General features: G+C 39.3%; 1 protein-coding gene across 1 annotated transcript; it reads right to left on the reverse strand.

Moving 5' to 3' along the window:
- Positions 1 to 1,203: 1,203 nt before the first annotated feature.
- On the reverse strand, positions 1,204 to 4,047 carry LOC115787135 (sialoadhesin-like). Its single transcript, XM_030739743.1, has 3 exons — positions 3,708 to 4,047; positions 3,553 to 3,610; positions 1,204 to 2,027 (listed from the first exon to the last, which is right to left on the reverse strand). The coding sequence occupies exons 1-3, from the start codon at positions 4,037 to 4,039 to the stop codon at positions 1,881 to 1,883; spliced, it is 537 nt and encodes a 178-aa protein (XP_030595603.1). The 5' UTR covers positions 4,040 to 4,047; the 3' UTR covers positions 1,204 to 1,880.
- Positions 4,048 to 18,531: the final 14,484 nt, after the last annotated feature.

The following is an 18,531-nucleotide window of genomic DNA, read 5'->3' on the forward strand; positions in this document are numbered from 1 at the left end:
GGATATTGATAGTGTTTAGCAATTCAACAGAATTCTGTTTATTGGAGTGACGTAAGTATGTATATATGTTTAAACAGAATAATGCGCTTAGAATAATATTTGTGGTCACATACTGCCCTCTACTGGAGGAACTGAGATGATTGTTTATTATGTGTGTCTATTAACATTTCTGGTAGACCGCACTCAGCTTTATTAAAGGAGAATTTGGACTCCCTTCATCCTTGGCCCGTGGTGGCTGTAAACCTTTAAAGAGCTGGCATTGTACAGAAGAGAACGGAACAATAATGATACATAAATGTTGCATGCGATAAGGCGCGGTGATGGAGGATAATCCAGTAGGATGGTCTCTTATTGTTCTGTTATTTAGTCTCAGATCATTTGATGTTTGACGGCGCAGAGACTGGAAATAAAAACTTTTCTCAGACGTGTTAAACCTAAAGTAACGAGTCTGTTTTGAAAATGTAAGAAGTAGAAAGTACAGATATTTGTGTAAAATGTAGGAAGTAAAAGTAAAAAGTAGTCTCAGAAAAAATAAATACTCAAGTAAAGTACAGATACCTGAAAAATCTATTTACGTTCTACTTCCCACCTCTGAAAGTCAGAAACATCAGGGGAACCTCTGTCAACACTTGAAATGTACATTACATTGAAGTCCCAGTTAATATCATATTCAAAAGAAATCAACAACAAACACATTTAGCTGCACCCCAACATCCTGAGGGAACAATAATTGAACCCAAGTAGGAAACTAAATTATGAAATTAAGTTTTTCCACCTAGCTTCACAGGTGTGTGTCAAAATGCATCTAGTAATGGAGCTGTGTTAGTGTGTTAGAATACTGCCTCACTGTTCCAGTATGTGAGGGTTAGTTAAATTAATCTGCACAATATTCCCAGTACTGTGCTTTCCTCTTCAGACACTCATCAAAAGCAACAATGTAAACATTTTAACATGCTGGAATTAAATCCTGGTCTAATTAGTGCAATTTGACCAGGTGTGCCACTTCAATACTTAATATCAAATAATGTCAAAAGGCAACAGCACAAAATGTTTTCAGTTCAGAGGAACAATTAAAGTTACACTCAGTAAATGTCACAGTTGGTGTGTTGTGGAATGAGGTCACAAAAGCAGGAAGACTTTCAATGAAAATGAGCCGTTTATTTGACAGAAGGCAGATATCTACCAACAAAACAACGAAGTCCAAAAGGGTACTGGAAACTAGAACACACAGAGTATTAAAACTGGGAAACATACTAAACCTGGAAACACAGGGCTAAGAGACTCACAGCTAGGAAAAAGACACTGTGACAAAGGACAAAAGGAGACTGAGACAATGCTTTGATTTGACTGCAGCCTAAGAGATATACATGTGACATGAGATATTCAAAGTCCATTTTCCCAGGAACTGTTCTACAATTTGGAGACACTGTTTTCTGCAGACTGGAGAACCTCTGCCCATCTTTACTTCTGAGAAACTCTGACCTCTCTGAGATGTGCTTTCTGTACCCGATCATGTTACTGACCTGTTACCAGTTAACCAAATTAGTCACAGAATGTTCCTGCAGCTGTTTCATTTAGTACCACTTACTTTTCCAGCCTTTTGTTTCTCTGTCCCAACTTTTTTGTGACGTGTTGCTGCCATCACATTAAAACAAGTTAATATTTTTCATCAAATAGTGAAATATCTGTCCCTGCAATGGTGTAGTGGTTAACCCAATTGATTGGCATGTGAAAGGTTGCTGGTTTAATTCCAGCCAGAGACACAACATTCCCTTTTGCGTTGTGTTGGGAAGGGCATCTGGTGAAATGAAACTCTGCTGAAACAAACGTGCTGAGCTTCCTTCTGTGGTGACGCTGATCTGGGAGCAGCTGAAAGCAGTTTAAACTTTGATGTGAGCAGGCAGTGGCTCGATGGTGGAGTAGAGATCAGCTGTGTGGTTCTCAGTGAAGTGCAGTCTGCCATAGTGATGATCATCCTGCTCTGCTGACTGAGCTGAGATGTTTTCATACATGGGGTCAGAGTTCACCTGAGGAGACAAGACTGTTATTATTTTTGCATAAAACATTTGGCTGATTCGTTAATTGTTCCACCCATTTAGCCCCTTATCACTAGTTTTAGATGGATTTCTATACTGGATCATTAATTAAAATAAATACTGTGTAGATTGCAGGTTTTGACAGGTTTCTGATGTAGTTGAATTCAGAGAGAAATCTTCTTCCTGTCAGCAGTAAACATCACGACCATCAGTCATTAGAAATCTGAGAGAAGTCATGTAGCAGTTCAGTAGGAACATGATGTGAGGCCTGTACTATGAAGCAGGACTTTGGCTTATCCAGGTAACTTCAGGCTTCACTCTGTGTTTTCTGTACTACAAAGTTCCTTCACCTCTACATCACCACAGTAACTTACACTGCAAACTGAACCTGCTCTGGAGCAGATTAGATTCCAGATTAGAGATCAGCAGGTATGAAATCACTGCCGACCGACCAACCAATGCTCCAAAAAATAAAGTCACCATTCTTGCAAGATCCTTTGGACCTCTCAGCAAAGATAGTAGGAGGGTCTGAAGTTTTTTTTAATTGCCTCTGAAGTCTTTGAGTTCCCTCGATGAGCATCAGTATGAAATATGGATTTTTAGATGACTGTTTGTACTTGTTGACCTATATATCAAATTCACACATAGATTAACCCTGTTTCAGTTTTGTTTTTATAATAACTCTTTACTTGCTGTCAGACAGTTAAACACTGCTGTGACTGAAGCTGAAAGAATAAAAACTCTGTTAAACATTGATTATAATCCATCAGTTTCTCCCATGTCTTAATGATAAAGCTGTGATAATCAAAATCTGTAAACTTACACAGTCGGCCTTTTTGCCAGCTTTGTTTCCTGCCTTCAAATGGACTGGACTTTATTAAGTTTATATTATTAAATTTATATTTATAGTAGATTTTATCCAGTCTTGCTGATCCAAGTGCTAAAAGCACTCACACATTCATACATCACTTTAATACTAAACTACTGTACAGCACTTTTCCTCTCATACACTCATACTTCTGCTTTGTCTGCAGTGAGTGTGTTGTTTTTAGCACCTTCATATTTTTTAAATATTATAATTTTATCTTCCTGTGTAAAATCAGCTGCTCTACTGCTGAGACACTCATTTAGTTTGTGATTGGTCAGATGCTGCCAGCCAGCACCATCCCTCTCATGTGAACACCGTCATAGCTAGATTGGGAACCCCTGGATCAACTCAGCACGCTGATAATCAGCCTCGAGTGAAAGCTTATCCTGATTGCTGATGTTAGAGTCAGTGAATCCAGAAAACAGAAAGATACCCTGGGTATGTAGAACTCATGTTGTAGTACAGGGCTCAGGTGTAGGGGGTTAGCAACACTGAAGAGAAGGCTGCAGGAGGTTATGATGTAGGTGAGACAGAAAAAGGCTAAAAGCAGAAGTTAAAGCTTTTGTCCTGATGGAGAATAAATGATCATAAAGATGAAGAGAAACAGGACAGATGAGGAGATGTTTTTGTTTGAATCCTGTTTTGTACCTGCTGGTTGTTCTCTGATGTTTCTCTTCTTGGAGACTGACTGGAAGTCCTCTTTTTTCTGATTTATAAAAAATGAATTAATATCTGAATGAATAAGAGATTTCAAATCACAGTTTAAACATGACTGAGCTCACAGAAAACACAGTGATGCTCACCTGATCCAGCAGAAGACAGTGAGCAGCATTAAAACCAGGAGAGCTGCAGTTCCTCCTGCAGCTGCTGGTGTCCTTGTTCCTGTGATACTTTGGACAGTGAGAGTCTTTGGAGCAGAGCTGATATCTTTGTTGGTTTCCACAGCACAGGAGTAGCTTCCTGCATTCTCCCTGCTGACTGGGTCTAGGATCAGATGTTTGTTTTGGTTCTCTCTCGGGGTCAGAGGTCGACTGTTGAAGTACCAAATGTAGTTTGTGTTGTGAGTCAGAGGACAGCTGGTCCTGCAGGTCAGTGTGACTCTCTGACCCTCTGTCACCACTGCAGAAGGACTCATCTCCACTCTCAGCTCTGAAAGAGAAACACTGGTCAAAGAAATCTAATAACAAATCTCCTCTGTGGCTTACACATTAATTCTTTAATCCTCTTGTTCATTGGTGAAAATTAATTATTTATTAAAGCCGAGTATTTAAGTACAATTCAATGTATGTTCATAAAACGTGAACGTGATGTGCGATGAATTTTGGTCTGATTTTAAACAAGTTAATATAAAGTTGACAATGCTACAAATGATTAATATGATTTATTGGTCTGCAGTTTGAAATACCCAACAGTCTGCACAAACAGGAGTTAATATTAGCGAAGCCCTGAACACGCGCAGCTACAAAATGCTACTTACATTAATCTGTCTGGTATACGAGGAAAATCCTAACAGGTTTAAGATATAATTAATATTTCCTGTAAATATTTTCAGTTGTGTTACAGTGTAGTATTATTATTATTTCCACCTAATTAACGGATCTGAATAATTCTTCAGACACTAATGAGTAAAGTCTGCTGAGTGAGGAGTTCAGATTTACCTGTGACGATCAAAAAGACTCCAGGCAGGTCAGACTGTGTCCATCCTTCATGATCTTTCTTGAATCTGAATGTGTATCCTCCTGAGTCATTCTTCTTCAGGTGTTTGATGGTCAGGATGTGTTGGTTCTTCATGTTGCTGTGATACTCCACACGACCTGCAGCCTCAATCAGCTCTTCAACTTCTTCATCACCTTTTCTCCATATTTTACTCCAACATTTATTCTCTGGCTTCATGTTTTCAGGATGTGAGTATTCACTTGTGATGTTGACTGAAGATCCTTCCAGAGCACAGATTCTCCTGCTGACATAATTCACTCTCCAGCAGTTCTTATCTGGAACACCTGAAATATAGATGGGAGATTTAAAGCTGTCTGAATGACCTGTATATTTATAATAAATGACAGAATAAACAGAGTTCTGTGTCACTCACAGATTTCTTCAGACTGAAGATACTCGTGGTCTTTTACAGCACAAGAGAAATTTTGAACCTCTGAATTTTTATCCTCTTTATATCTGTTCCTGTTTTGGTACCACATGTAGGTAGGTTCAGGGTCAGTCAGTTTACACCTGGTGTTACAGGTCAGTGTAACATAACCTGCTATGTTGCGGGGGCTCCGCAATATGTGCAACTCTTTAAATAGATGATATATTTTTCATTAGTCATTGTGAGATATAAGAATGGACACAGTAATTAAAAACATATTAAGAGGCTTTCTTGGGTTTGTCTGGAAACTTCACCTCTGGGATATGTGATGGAGCACGGCTCATCTACTGATGTCTGCTTGTAAGAACACATTCTCCCTTTAGCATAGGTCACACTGAAGCAGGTTTCAGTGATGGAACCTGGACAGAAAGAAATGAGGTTCAATATTTGTACTGAGATCATTTTTACATTTATAATCGTGAATAACACAATAACCATCATGACTGACCGACAGAGACTTCAGGGGCTCTGAGATGCTCGTAGCCTTTGACAGCACAGGTGTATGTGACTGCTTCCTCACTGCTGAGCAGCTCTTGGTACCAGGGAGACCAGTCCTCATAGAGAAACTCTCTGTTCTTGTACCAGATGTAGGCTGCAGGGTTTTCAGTCAGAGGACAGCTGCTGCTGCTGCACATCAGTGTTACTGTCTGTCCCTCTGTGGCAGGAATCACCTTTACCTGCAGCTCTGAGAGGATGATAGTTTATACAATGATGTCATTTGTAAAGTAATAAACTAATTACTGATTGTAATGTACCTGCAAGTTCAAGACTAATTCCATTGTTCCAACAGAGTTCAGGTCTGTCTGCAGTCTTCATACAGCAGTAAGTGTTTGCATCACTCTCTCTCAGATCATTGATGGTTAAAGTTGTTTGTTTCTCTTCAGACATGTTGTACGTTACACGCTGTCCATCCACAGAGAGCTCACTCTGAATAAACTTGTACCCATCCCAGAGTACAGTGAACCATTTGCTGCTTGAAGTCAGATGTTGATCTGAGCAGTGCAGATCCACTGATGAACCTTTGAAAGCACAGATCCTGGTTTGTCCTCCATTAACACCTTTAACAGAAGCTTTCATTAACAAAGAGCTTTGTTCTGTTCTTACTGTGACTGTTTGTGTTTTTGCCTTTTAAACATTAATTGCTAAATAATGATAGAGTCTCATACCATAAGAAATAACTTAAAATGAGAACATAATTTATAAATCATTATCAGTGTTTACACTTTTCTCTGTCAGTAACAAAAATTATCATTCATACCTGAGATGCACACGATGAATCCCAGAAACACTCGTTCAAAATTTGTCAACAACATGATTATAGTCCAGCTTTTAAACATAAAATGACATTAAATGTAAAAGTTCAGCCCAAAAATAAAATAAAAATAATGTAACTCATACATTTAAATCAAAAGCAGCACAGACTGAAGGACAATGAGGACTAAAATGACTGTTTTATATTTGGTTGGCCAGCAAAATATGCGGCTTTGAAACCAAAACCAAAAAAACTTCCTTCCTCTTTTTTCTTTGTAGGAGCTCTGTCTTCTTTTCTTTTCTTTCTTTTCTTTTCATGTTGTTTATTAATATATTTATATATTCCTTTTTGGTTATTATTATTTTCACTCTGACTGGACCAACAATAATTTTATTTTATTTACTTTGTGTTTAGAGTCTTCAGCGAGCACACAGTTGTGTTAAGCTGTGAAGGTGTTAATAAAACTATTGTCTGCATTTGGTTTATGAGTTAAACACACTTCAGTTATGAAGGAGAATCTCCAGGCTCTGTGATCTTTAAATACACTGCAGGAAATGATCAATAACAGCAGATCAATGTCACTGCTGAAAGTAATTATATAAATACATGTAACTGTTTCATAGAAACGTTTTTGTTGATGTTTTGATGTTTTCATTTCTGACAGAGTCTTAAATGTTTTTACAGTCAAAGCTTCAAATCACCCAGAAAATAACACACAGGTTATCAAAAATAACACTAATTATTTTTCAAAGGATTAACACAACACACACATGCAAACGTCTTAGAATTAATAGTATTTTTTTATGCTGTCTTCCATTTTGCTAATACTTTGGTAATCAAATGTGTGTCACAAACAACTACAATCTAAAAACAAAAAAAGATGCAGCTTTTCTACTAATTTCTTTTGTATTTTTGTATTTTGTATTCAGAAGTGTGAAAAGCACTGACAGATATGCAGGGTCAGAGTGAACCATAAGTTCCAGCGTAGCAGAGCAGCTGGTGTTAAAGTTGAAGGTAGTGTTAATGGTTCACTCAGACTTTGCTGCTTTCCTGTTCTTTGTGTATTTAAACAAATGCATTCTACACTCTGCAGGCCCATGTTACATGAGACCTTATAGCTGCTTTCCAAACCCTAGATCAGGATAAAGGTGAAATTTGTCAAGTATGACTAAAGAACATGATCAGATTATGTCTTATATAAAACAGTCTGCCCTGCACCACTGCAACACTTCATCACTGTAAACTGAACCACAACACTGCAAACTGCACAGTTTAGCCTGGACTTCCTTCCAGTATAATCTTTGAAGAATATGAACTTATAATTTAGTCATTGTCATTTAATTTGTTGTCAAAAATGTTTCAGAATATAAACCATTTATACTGACACATTTTAATAGTTCATGAAAAAATATTAACTCAGTTTTAATTTGTCTACAAAAATTTGGGATGGGAGCAACAAAAGGCTGGAAAAAGATGTGCTACTAAAAAGAAACAGCTGGAGGATCATTTTTGGAACTAATTAGCTTAAATGGGAACAGGTCATTAACATGATTGGGTATAAAAAAAAAGAGCATCTCAGAGGCAGAGTGTCTCAGAGGATGGACAGATTTACTAATCTGCAACAAACTGCCTACACATTGTAGAAAATTTTCAGAATAATGTTCCTCAATGTAAAATTGTGAAGACTTTGAATATTTCATCAGCTACAGTACATCATCAAAAGCTTCACCGAATCAGGTGATATATCTGTACACAGAAAATCAATATGGGATACCTGTGATATCTGGACCCTCAGATGGCACTGCATTCAAAACAGGCATGATTAGGTGGCTGAAGAGGTAGAGTGGGTCATCTACTATCTTCGGAGAGGAACCTTTTGGCTTGTTGCTGACACTAAAAAGCCTGCATCTTTGATGGTGTGTGTGGGGGGGGGTGGGGGGCATTAGTTCTTCTGGAACTGGCAGCTTGCACATCTGGAAAGGCATCATCAATGCTGAAAGGTATCTGCTAGCCTAAGTTCCACATATAGAAAGACCTAATGACCTTATTACAACTGCCATTTTTTTCATTTGGTAATTTCATTAAATGTCAAAAATGGAGGCACAGAAACAACAACTGATCAGTGAATGTGTTTGCAGTCAAATTGTATGCAGCTTTGAGCTTCTTGACTTTTAGGAAGAAGAGACCTGGTGAAGGATCTTTGTATTTCAGCAGCTTTTGGACATAGCTCCTGTCGGGTCGTGGTTTCGGCTCTCTCCCGCTGTTTCTCTTACCAGGCGGAGGTGAGACCAATGGAAACAAATGCACCTTGAAAAAACTCCACACTTCACAAAGAAACTCACTGGAGATGAGCAGGTTTCGTTTCCAGGATTTATTGAAGCACAAAGTTAAACAAAGTACAAGAAAGCAAAAAGCCCTCCCGGGAGTCGAGTGCCTTGGAGCCGTTGCAAGGGAGATAAAGGAAGACCAGAAAAGAGAGCTTTTTCCCCAACCTTACTACGACCCTTTATAGCCCAATCTCACACCTCCTCCTGCTGTTATCAGGAGGAGGGGGCATATTAAGATGCTCTTCATGCAACAGTTCCCTGACTTGGTCTCGGGGGCTAACATGAGAAATAACTTTCCCACGTGAAAACACCTCCCACCTGGGCACTGCCTCGGCCTTCTATCCATATTTTCACATTACTTGAAACACTTTTGGGGCGGTCTTATCTCGATTGACACATTTACTCCCTTACAGTAGCCCAGGTGCGACTCCAACCCCCCTTTCCAAGTACACTCCCCGCTGCTTGACCTCCCCTCTGGCGATGCTGGGTCAAAAGTGCACTGTGTACAAAGGTGAACTTCTAAAAAGGACCGGGTGCAGCACTCCTAGTGGAAAAAACCAGGCCTTGGGCAGAGTAGGCCTCAGTCCTTTTCCACCCACCTATAGCATGCAGTGTTCCAGTGTGTGAGTGATAATATAGGTGACAAATAATATATAATGTGACCATTAATTAGAGTGTGTGATTAATATATGTAACAATACATGATATAAAAATATTGAAAGTAAATACTGATGCCAACATGATAAAAAATACTCCACACTCCACCAAAGGTTTGTGATCAGTGTTTGTCTCTCAGCAACAATACAGATAAAACCACAAGGCTGTCGTTCCATTTTCATCAGAAAGTTAACAGAGTTTCCAGGATGAGAGCAGAGATATGAAGTGTTTTATGGTTATTTTGTGGAGCACAAAAAAAGAAACCTCTTCACTGCTGTGTAGCTCAGAAGCTGTCTGAGGTGTTAATGCACTGACGTTTCTTTTAGCAGTCAATGCTGCAAACCATCTAGAAAGTAACACAAAGTGCTGCAATAAACCTATTGTGCAAATCTAGCCATAAAATAGCCATAAAGTAGAAAGTTCTTTCAAAACTGAACATGCACACAAATTTGCAAAGAGCTACACATGCATTTAGTTTTTAAACAGCTTCAAACTAAAAAGCTGGAGCATTTCGACCTTTCTGCTCATTTCTTCTGTGCTTTATGTTCCTGTACAGAGTGTGAAAACCACTGAGAGCTACACCAGAGTGTGTAAACCACTCGACACATGAGCTGTGGTGGTTATGATACTAAATGTTTTCCAGTCACTAACCAGATCAGAAAAAAGGTCCCTTTTAATCACTATGGTAACAGACTTTTCTTTAGTGAGTGGTTGGATGGTGGAGCAGAGATCTGCTGTGCAGCTCTCATTGAAGAGCACTCTGCCACAGTGATGATCCTCCTGCTCAGCTGTTTGAGCTGAGAAGCTTTCATGAGATCAGGATTCACCTGAGGAGACAACCATAAGGATTTACTGATTTTTTGCAAACAACGATCATGCCCTAACAAGTATGTATGGAGACAAATTAAGTTAAATATAACAGACAAATAAAAAATAGCTTAAATAAGTAAAATGGCATAATTATAATAATAATAATAATAATAATAATAATAATAATAATAATAATAATAATAATGACAAAACAAATATCCCTATAAGGTACAATCTACCCTGTCACTCCCAGTATATCATGTGGCTTCACCCTGGTTGATGGTATAGCTGCATTTAGTCAAATAAAACAGTTCACAGTCAGCTGCAGGTGGTGAGCAACACTGATGAAGCAAAAACAAAGAACATGGATGTTTTGGATTACAGCTTCCAGTCGTGAAATTATTTCCATGATTTTTAATGACATTGTTACAGCTGCTGTTTATTTGCTATCTGAATTCATAACAATGAAAAACATTTATGAATGTCAAAAATCATCAGCTGTCTTATAGAAAAGACTGAAAACAGAACAGAGAGTGATCAGTGAGTGAGTTTGCAGACAAACAGCATGACGCTTTAACAGCATCAGTGTCACTTCCTTCTTCATGATTACTTTTAGAAAGGCGAGACCCAGTGAAGAAACTTTGTGCTCCGCTAAAGGTTTGTGATCAGTGTTTGTCTCCATATAAAACCACAAGGCTCAGTTTGATCAGTAACCACATTTGCTGCAGTAAATGTCATTGCATTTTTTTTCAGAAAGTTATCAGAGTTGCAAGAGTGAGAGCAGACCTGAAGTGGTTTGAGTCTATTTTGTGGTACACAAAAAGTATTTCTACGTTTACACTGATTTTTTTTGTTTGTATCTTTTGTTCCAGATTGTGGAAACCACTGACAGACACACCAGCTGCTGTGATCCTGAACTGTTTCCAGTCACTAAACCTGAGAAGGGTCCCTTCAAATCACCATAGTAACAATTTCTTCTTTGGTGAACGTGATGGTGGAGTAGAGATCTGCTGTGTGGTTCGCAGTGAAGTGCAGCCTGCTGTTGTGAGCTGAGATGTTTTCATGCACTATGTGACTGTCAGGGAGTGCTGCTGTGCAGGCAGGAAGGAGGACTCCAAATGCAGAACTCAGGAACGGTGTATTTTACACACAGGTTTTATTTTACACATGCCATACAAAACAAAACAGGAACTCTCTCCGGATAAGACCTGACAGGGAGGGACGTGAATAAACTTGACTTGACGTGCACGTGAAACAGTAGAAGCACAACTAATGATACAACAAGGAAGTAGAAGAAATGCAGACATTAAATACACAAAGGGATAGTGAGGGGAGTGGAAACATGTGAGCAGCACAGCTGAACACAGTGACACTGACAACAAGGGGAAGCAAAACTAAACACAAAGCACAAGGAAGACAAGACTGTCAAAATAAAACAGGAAGTGACTAACCATGATGCACACGTAAATTTAACACAAACACCTGAACACAGACCACTGGAAAGACAAAACGAGGGAACAGGAACTAACACAGATAACTAAACAGAAAACAATGACAAACTAAAATCCTAATTCAACAACCTAAGGTGCACTGGGCCAACACCCCAGGATCATGACAGCGACCCTCCCGTTACTGGACACCTGACAAGAAAATCTGAAACCAAATAATTTTGGTTGCAGTTTCAAAAACATCACCATTACTGAGCAGCCGTCTATCTTGTTATGCACTTCAGCAGTTTGGGATCTGACCTTCAGAGGGCGCCATTATCACAGCCCATCATCTCAGCAGCAGCAGTTTGTGCTTTCACAGAGTCTCAGCTGCTGACGCATTTGGACACCTTGCAGGTGCAAATGTCAAACCACTCATTGTTGTAAAAAATGTAAAGAGTCATTTGTTGCAGGACCCATAATTTAAAATGGGGGCATATATCATCTCTGAGATGATATTCATTATAAATAACATTAATACAGTGATGCTAGAAAAACTGCTATATCTGTGTAAAAAGATACGGGACATTGTGCAATACTGAGTTAAATACCTCTTTGCTGACAGCCGTCTGATTTGTCAGCAGATTTGACAGTGAGACCTGGAGGGGTGTGATTGGGAGGAACGGCATTCCCAATCTGAACCCAAATGGTGTTTTGTTATTGGACTTCTTTGCAAACCACAGTTTGTCCATGACAAACACTGTGTTCAAACACAAGGATGTCCATAAGTGCACATGGCAACAGGACACCCTCAGTCGCAGGTCCATGAATGATTTTATAATCACATCATTAGACCCACTGCTGTACTCCCTTTTACTTAAGGGAATAATCTGACTTTTATGAGGATGCAGAGACATAATTACACACTACTCAATATATATTTATGAGCACAGCATTCTTTGTTCTATTAAATAGAACTTACTGTACCCTCAAATTAACCTGAGTTATTGTGTTTTTGATCTATATTGTATTACCATATTTAATATTACTTTTTATCTTTACAAGATGTCATTATGAAACATGCAGCCAGAATAAATTTCATTGTATTTTGATCAAACATTTGTACACGAGTGACAGCAGAGATGCGCAATGATGTGAAACTGCAGATTTTAATTCACCAGAGCAACACACACTTCTTACACTAACATTTTTCCCCTCTGAACACATTAAACAGAACATTTCATTATCAAACACCTGGACTGTATATACAGTAACATTCTTCTCTAATCAGTAAGTGATTACCAGGGTTATTATAGTTAACGAAAATGAACAAAATAACGAAAACTGAAATTGAAAAAACATTGTCGTTAACTGAAATAAATAAAAACTCAAATTAAAAGGAAAAAAATGATAATTAATTAAAACTGAATTGTGAGTTTACAAAACTAACTAAAACTAACTGAAATTATCGATAAACTGACTTTCATTTACTTTTTTTTTATTTATTTATTTTTTAAGCCTTGTGGATTGATATGAAATCATTTTTTCCGCTCTCCGAGTTTAAGCTGGGAGCGCCATCGGACAATTGTGTGACCGCGCTGGTCTGCAAAGTACTGGCTGCGGTCTGCCGAGAAAGCGGCAGAGTCCCGTATGGAGGTTCTTTGAGTACAAGAGCACAGATAGAATCGAAAGTCTTGTTGTGGATGATGAAAAATGTGCGGAACATTTCTCAGTCAGGAAAAACCAGCAACATCAAAGTCCACCTGAGAAGCACAGAACGGCTACAGAAACCGCTCTGATCCTACCAGGTAACCTGGCCTGCGCCTCTGGAGAAACGGGATTACTTGTCGGGTCCACGCAGCCCAGAAAGTTGTGACTAAACTGTTGCGTCCTTGTGCGTTTCCGGCTACTTTATCAGTGAGAGAATAACAATCAGGAATAATAATCAAAGCATCAATATAAGGACTCACAACTGTCAGCAAATTCCTGGTAGGAGACTGCTGAAACTATCAGGATGGACGTGAAGGAATGAAGAAAGTGAAAAAAAAACAGGGACAAATATGTTTGCAGCCAAAAAACTGAGCACAAAGAGCGAGGACCAAAAAAGAAGTCCCAGCCTGCACCGCATATAAAACACCTGCACACGACCACAAGGTAATTAACACACAATCCAGCTACACAAGCATAAATGCGGACATGAGGTCGGACACTTCCATAGGTTGTGTACAGAGGCCGCAAAGACCCTGCAAGTCTAATCAGCGAGCATCTAACCAAGCTAGCTCCAAAACAGAAGCAGCTTCAGGTGGTGAGAACATCAGGATGCAGCTGGATTTGAGCTTTGACTCCTTCAAAGAGTTTGTTTTTGTCAAACACCACATGTAGCTGTTGTTAATCTACTGCACTGATGCTGAAGTTTATTGTGGAGTTTATTGTAGAATTTATTGAGTTTGGGAGTTCATATTTTTCTTTGTTTCTTCCTGTTGATGTTCATGTGTGTCCTTAATATTACACACATTTAGCATGTCTTGTGAACAGTTGGTTGTTGAATATATTTCTTTAAACGTTATCTTTTGTCAAGTTTTCATTACACAATAGTCACTTTTGCGCCTTGAATCTTGCACCTGATTAGGTATGAAAATACTAAAACTAATACTGAAACTAACTAAAACTAAGCATGAAACCAAAAATAAAAACTAATAAAAACGAGAAAAACCACTCTGAAAACTAATTAAAACTAACTGAATTAGAAAAAAAAAGAAAAAACTAACTAAAACTAAACGATAATGTAAAATCCAAAACTATTATAACCCTGGTGATTACAGTATTAAACAGCAAAGGATCATAATCTTGTACTTTAATGGACTCTAAATCCTACAGTGAAAATCTGGTTTGCTAACAGTGAATCTCCTGTTAGTAATTTATAATGACTCATAAGACAGCTTATATGATGATGAGCATATCCTGGAGAGCATTCGGAACAACAAACTTTCAACTTGAAAACATAACTGAGTTAAACTACAACAGTAACTTTAATCATTTTGATACAGCTCACAATTTAGAGCATTTTATTAAACCTACAGTTCAAACTGCTTTATAGATCTGTGCCAGTGGTTTCATATATTGTTTAAAGTTCAAAAGATACGAGCATAGAAAAGATACTTCAGTGTTTACTTTATTTTCTCTAGGAGACGATACACCTGCACATCCTTTACAAAGGGAAAGTGATAACAGCATCCCACAATGGAAAACTGATTAGAAACTGATTTTTTTTTTTTTGGAGTATCCAACCACAGTCCTGTGGCAACATTTCTGTGTTAGAGCACCAGAAGTGAAGCATTTTATCCCAACCAATACTCTGAGAGGAGAAGCAGCTCTGACAAAGATGGAGTAGGCTACAGCAGTTAGGAGTATGGCTGAGCCTGTGGCAGAAAGAACAATGAAGGAATGATCAGAGGAAGGATTAAATATAACTTGTGTAGCTCTCCTTGTTGCAGTGATATTCATAAGGAGCCTTCAGATGTGTTTTTGTAGTTACATTCACTGCCAGAAGAGGGAGACACAGTGCTGCAGACTGAAGTGTAGAAAATGTCAAATGGAAGAAATTGCAGAGAATATCAGAGAGTGTGACACAGTAAGGCCCAGTGAAACATATCACACTCTGTTCAAATGATTCATTTGTACAGAGTGTGATTCATTCCAACAGCTGTCAACAATTTAGCATTTATCTTGATTTTTCTTCTGGTTGAGTTTCTGGCGACCTCTTCAGGTTGTACGCTGCCATGACAGCTGGGATGTTCACCCTGCAAGCCTGAACTGGATAAGCTGTTGTTGAGCACAGAATCCCTCTCAAAGCTTTATAGCAGAGTAAGTCTGTAAGTCTGTGTCTGCTGGAGTGACAGCAGATGCTCCATCAGAGCTCAAGATGACAGCAGCATAATGAGAATGCTCCTGTTCTCTGGGCTGATGTGACTGTACGGAGGAATAAAGAGGAACTACGTGGTGGTTTTTGAAGGAGACGCTGCTGTAGTGGACTTCATCCTCCTCCTTTGGTTGTGCTGAGATGTCTTCATACACAGGACCAGGACTGAGCTGATGAGGACAAATAGCATCACATTATACTGCACTTTAAGACGATCTCCTCATTTATTTTTAAACCCTAATCTTTACTTGATCAGTGTGGTCGAACCTTTCAGTTGTTGGAGACTGACTAGAAGTCCAATTTTTCCTGGTTGTTAAAATGAAGAAACAGGAAAAATTAAAACCGCAAGCGGTGATATCGGGCCCTCGCACTCCGCGCGCGTCGACCTGTGGCGCTCGTCGACCCGTGCCGCACTCGGAGGTTTTGTGATCGTGATGGGTCTCTAGAAAGTTGAATTCTTTTATAGGAAAAGGTATCTTTTGCTCTCGGCATAGACGCAATGGAATATTTGGGGGTGTGGTCACGGCTCCAGCATGCAAAATAGGGCATGGGTCTGATTGACTTTTTTGATGGGCTGTTTGTCTAGATGATGTGGAGCCAATTTGGTCTCACTGGGTGAAATGCCCTAGGAGGAGTTCATTCAAATAGCAGGCCTGAAAATGGCAAAAATTGACACGTTCAATTGAAGATGCTGGACTTCCTGTAGGGTTTGGAGTATGGCTCCAAGAGACTTTTTTGTATGTCTTAGGATGTTACATGAGTGTGCAAAATTTCAGAGCTGTAGATAAAATGTAACTCAGGGGCTAGCTAAAAAACATGGTATATTATGATATTTAAAGCTGCCAGTAGGGGGCGCTCTAACGTTTATGGACTTTATGCATATCAATGTGTTCAGGGCAGGAGGCTTATCAAATAGATGAGGATTTTGTAAGGAATGGTGAAAGATATTTCATGTATTTCAGAGCAAAACTAATTCTGTGGACGGTCATACAAATTTTCATTTGCTTCTGTAGGGGGCGCTATTGCGCCTACAGTCTTGAATCTGTAGTTATGGATTCAGCCTGGGTGTGTACATGAGTGATTAAATTTTCAGCCTGATCAGACAAAGCATGTGCGAACAAGTGCACAAACAATTTTGGTGGTGAGGGAGAAAAACAAAGGCCAAATTTAATGGCCTGGTGTGACAAGGCCGTTTAATATTTTGTAAAGATTTCCACAATATTTGATGGGCTACTTGTGTAGATGATCTGGAGCCAATTTGGTGTCAGTGGGTGAAATGCCCTAGGACGAGTTCGTTCAAATAGCAGGCGTGGAAATCGCAAAAATTGACACCTTCAATTGAAGATGGCCGACTTCCTGTAGGGTTTGGGGTATGGGTCCAAGAGACTTTTTTGTACGTCTTAGTATGTTACATGAGCCTGTACATTTTCATACATGTAGATAAAACGTAGCTCCGGGGCTACTCAAAAAACATTCTATTTTAAGATATTCCGAGCTGCCACTAGGCGGCGCTCTAACGTTTATGGACTTTATGCATATGAATGTGTTCAGGACAGGGTGCTTATCACACCACTGAAGTTTGAGCCAGATTGGGCAAGTTGGCTTTGAGTTACAGCCATTTTTGTGTTCATGGCGAATCATCGAACTTTGCCGTCCCATAAGGGTCACGCCCTTTTGTCAAAAAGTCACTGTTTTGAAAACACAGTAAGTCCAACTTCTTAAGGCTTTCCAGGTGAAATTTGAGATGGTTCTGCTAAACCACCTTGGAGCTGGACCTCCAAGTGTAAAATATGACATTTCCTGTTCCCACTAGGTGGCGCTGCGACTGATATTAAATATTGTCATATGTATGTGTTCAGGGGGGCACCCTCATCCTACTGGAGAAGTTTGATGCACATTGGATCATGTAGGTATGAATGAGAGGCAATCAAATTTTCATGGCGAATGATCAAAGTTCAAAGGGGCATAAGGACCCCTCCCCCTTGGCAAAAACTCACCATTTTCGAGATTTAGATTCCCCTGGGGGTGTAGGTTAGACAAACCAAATATGAAGATGATAACGTCTAAAACCTCTGAGTTATTAGAAAAAGTGTGAGGGCTGCAAATCGCCAAATTTGCATAATTAATTCAAAATGGCGGACTTCCTGTTGGGTTTAGGGCATGGCTCCAAGAGGATTTTTTGTGCGCCTGGACATGATATACATGTGTATGAAGTTTCATTCATGTACGTGAAACACAGCGGTGGGGCTCCAGTTTAGGGGGCGCTAGCGAGCCATTTGGGCGCGCCCTTGCCCGAGCCCATTAAAATACTTAAATTTTCACCAGGTGTGACGCATGTGCAAAGTTTCATGAGTTTTTGAATATGATAAAGCCCCCAAAAAGCCAATTCATTTGCCTGAATAATAATAATAATAATAATAATAATAAAAAAAAAAAAAAAAAAAAAAAAAAAAATAATAATTAAAACCGCAAGCGGTGATATCGGGCCCTCGCACTCCGCGCGCGTCGACCTGTGGCGCTCGTCGACCCGTGCCGCACTCGGAGGTTTTGTGATCGTGATGGGTCTCTAGAAAGTTGAATTCTTTTATAGGAAAAGGTATCTTTTGCTCTCGGCATAGCCGCAATGGAATATTTGGGGGTGTGGTCACGGCTCCAGCATGCAAAATAGGGCATGGGTCTGATTGACTTTTTTGATGGGCTGTTTGTCTAGATGATGTGGAGCCAATTTGGTCTCACTGGGTGAAATGCCCTAGGAGGAGTTCATTCAAATAGCAGGCCTGAAAATGGCAAAAATTGACACTTTCAATTGAAGATGCTGGACTTCCTGTAGGGTTTGGAGTATGGCTCCAAGAGACTTTTTTGTATGTCTTAGGATGTTACATGAGTGTGCAAAATTTCAGAGCTGTAGATAAAATGTAACTCAGGGGCTAGCTAAAAAACATGGTATATTATGATATTTAAAGCTGCCAGTAGGGGGCGCTCTAACGTTTATGGACTTTATGCATATCAATGTGTTCAGGGCAGGAGGCTTATCAAATAGATGAGGATTTTGTAAGGAATGGTGAAAGATATTTCATGTATTTCAGAGCAAA

Source organism: Archocentrus centrarchus, chromosome 1 (genome assembly GCF_007364275.1).
Source record: "Archocentrus centrarchus isolate MPI-CPG fArcCen1 chromosome 1, fArcCen1, whole genome shotgun sequence".
Lineage (NCBI taxonomy): Eukaryota > Metazoa > Chordata > Actinopteri > Cichliformes > Cichlidae > Archocentrus > Archocentrus centrarchus.

What these genes read in the sequence shown, in the direction of transcription:
- LOC115787135 (XM_030739743.1), bottom strand. Translation starts at nt 4,039, where the DNA reads ATGAGTCCTTCTGCAGTGGTGACAGAGGGTCAGAGAGTCACACTGACC. An exon ending in ACTGTCTTCTGCTGGATCAG is followed by an intron (nt 3,611 to 3,707) that starts GTGAGCATCACT and finishes TTTATAAATCAG; the next exon opens with AAAAAAGAGGACTTCCAGTC. An exon ending in CATCAGAGAACAACCAGCAG is followed by an intron (nt 2,028 to 3,552) that starts GTACAAAACAGG and finishes TTGTCTCCTCAG; the next exon opens with GTGAACTCTGACCCCATGTA.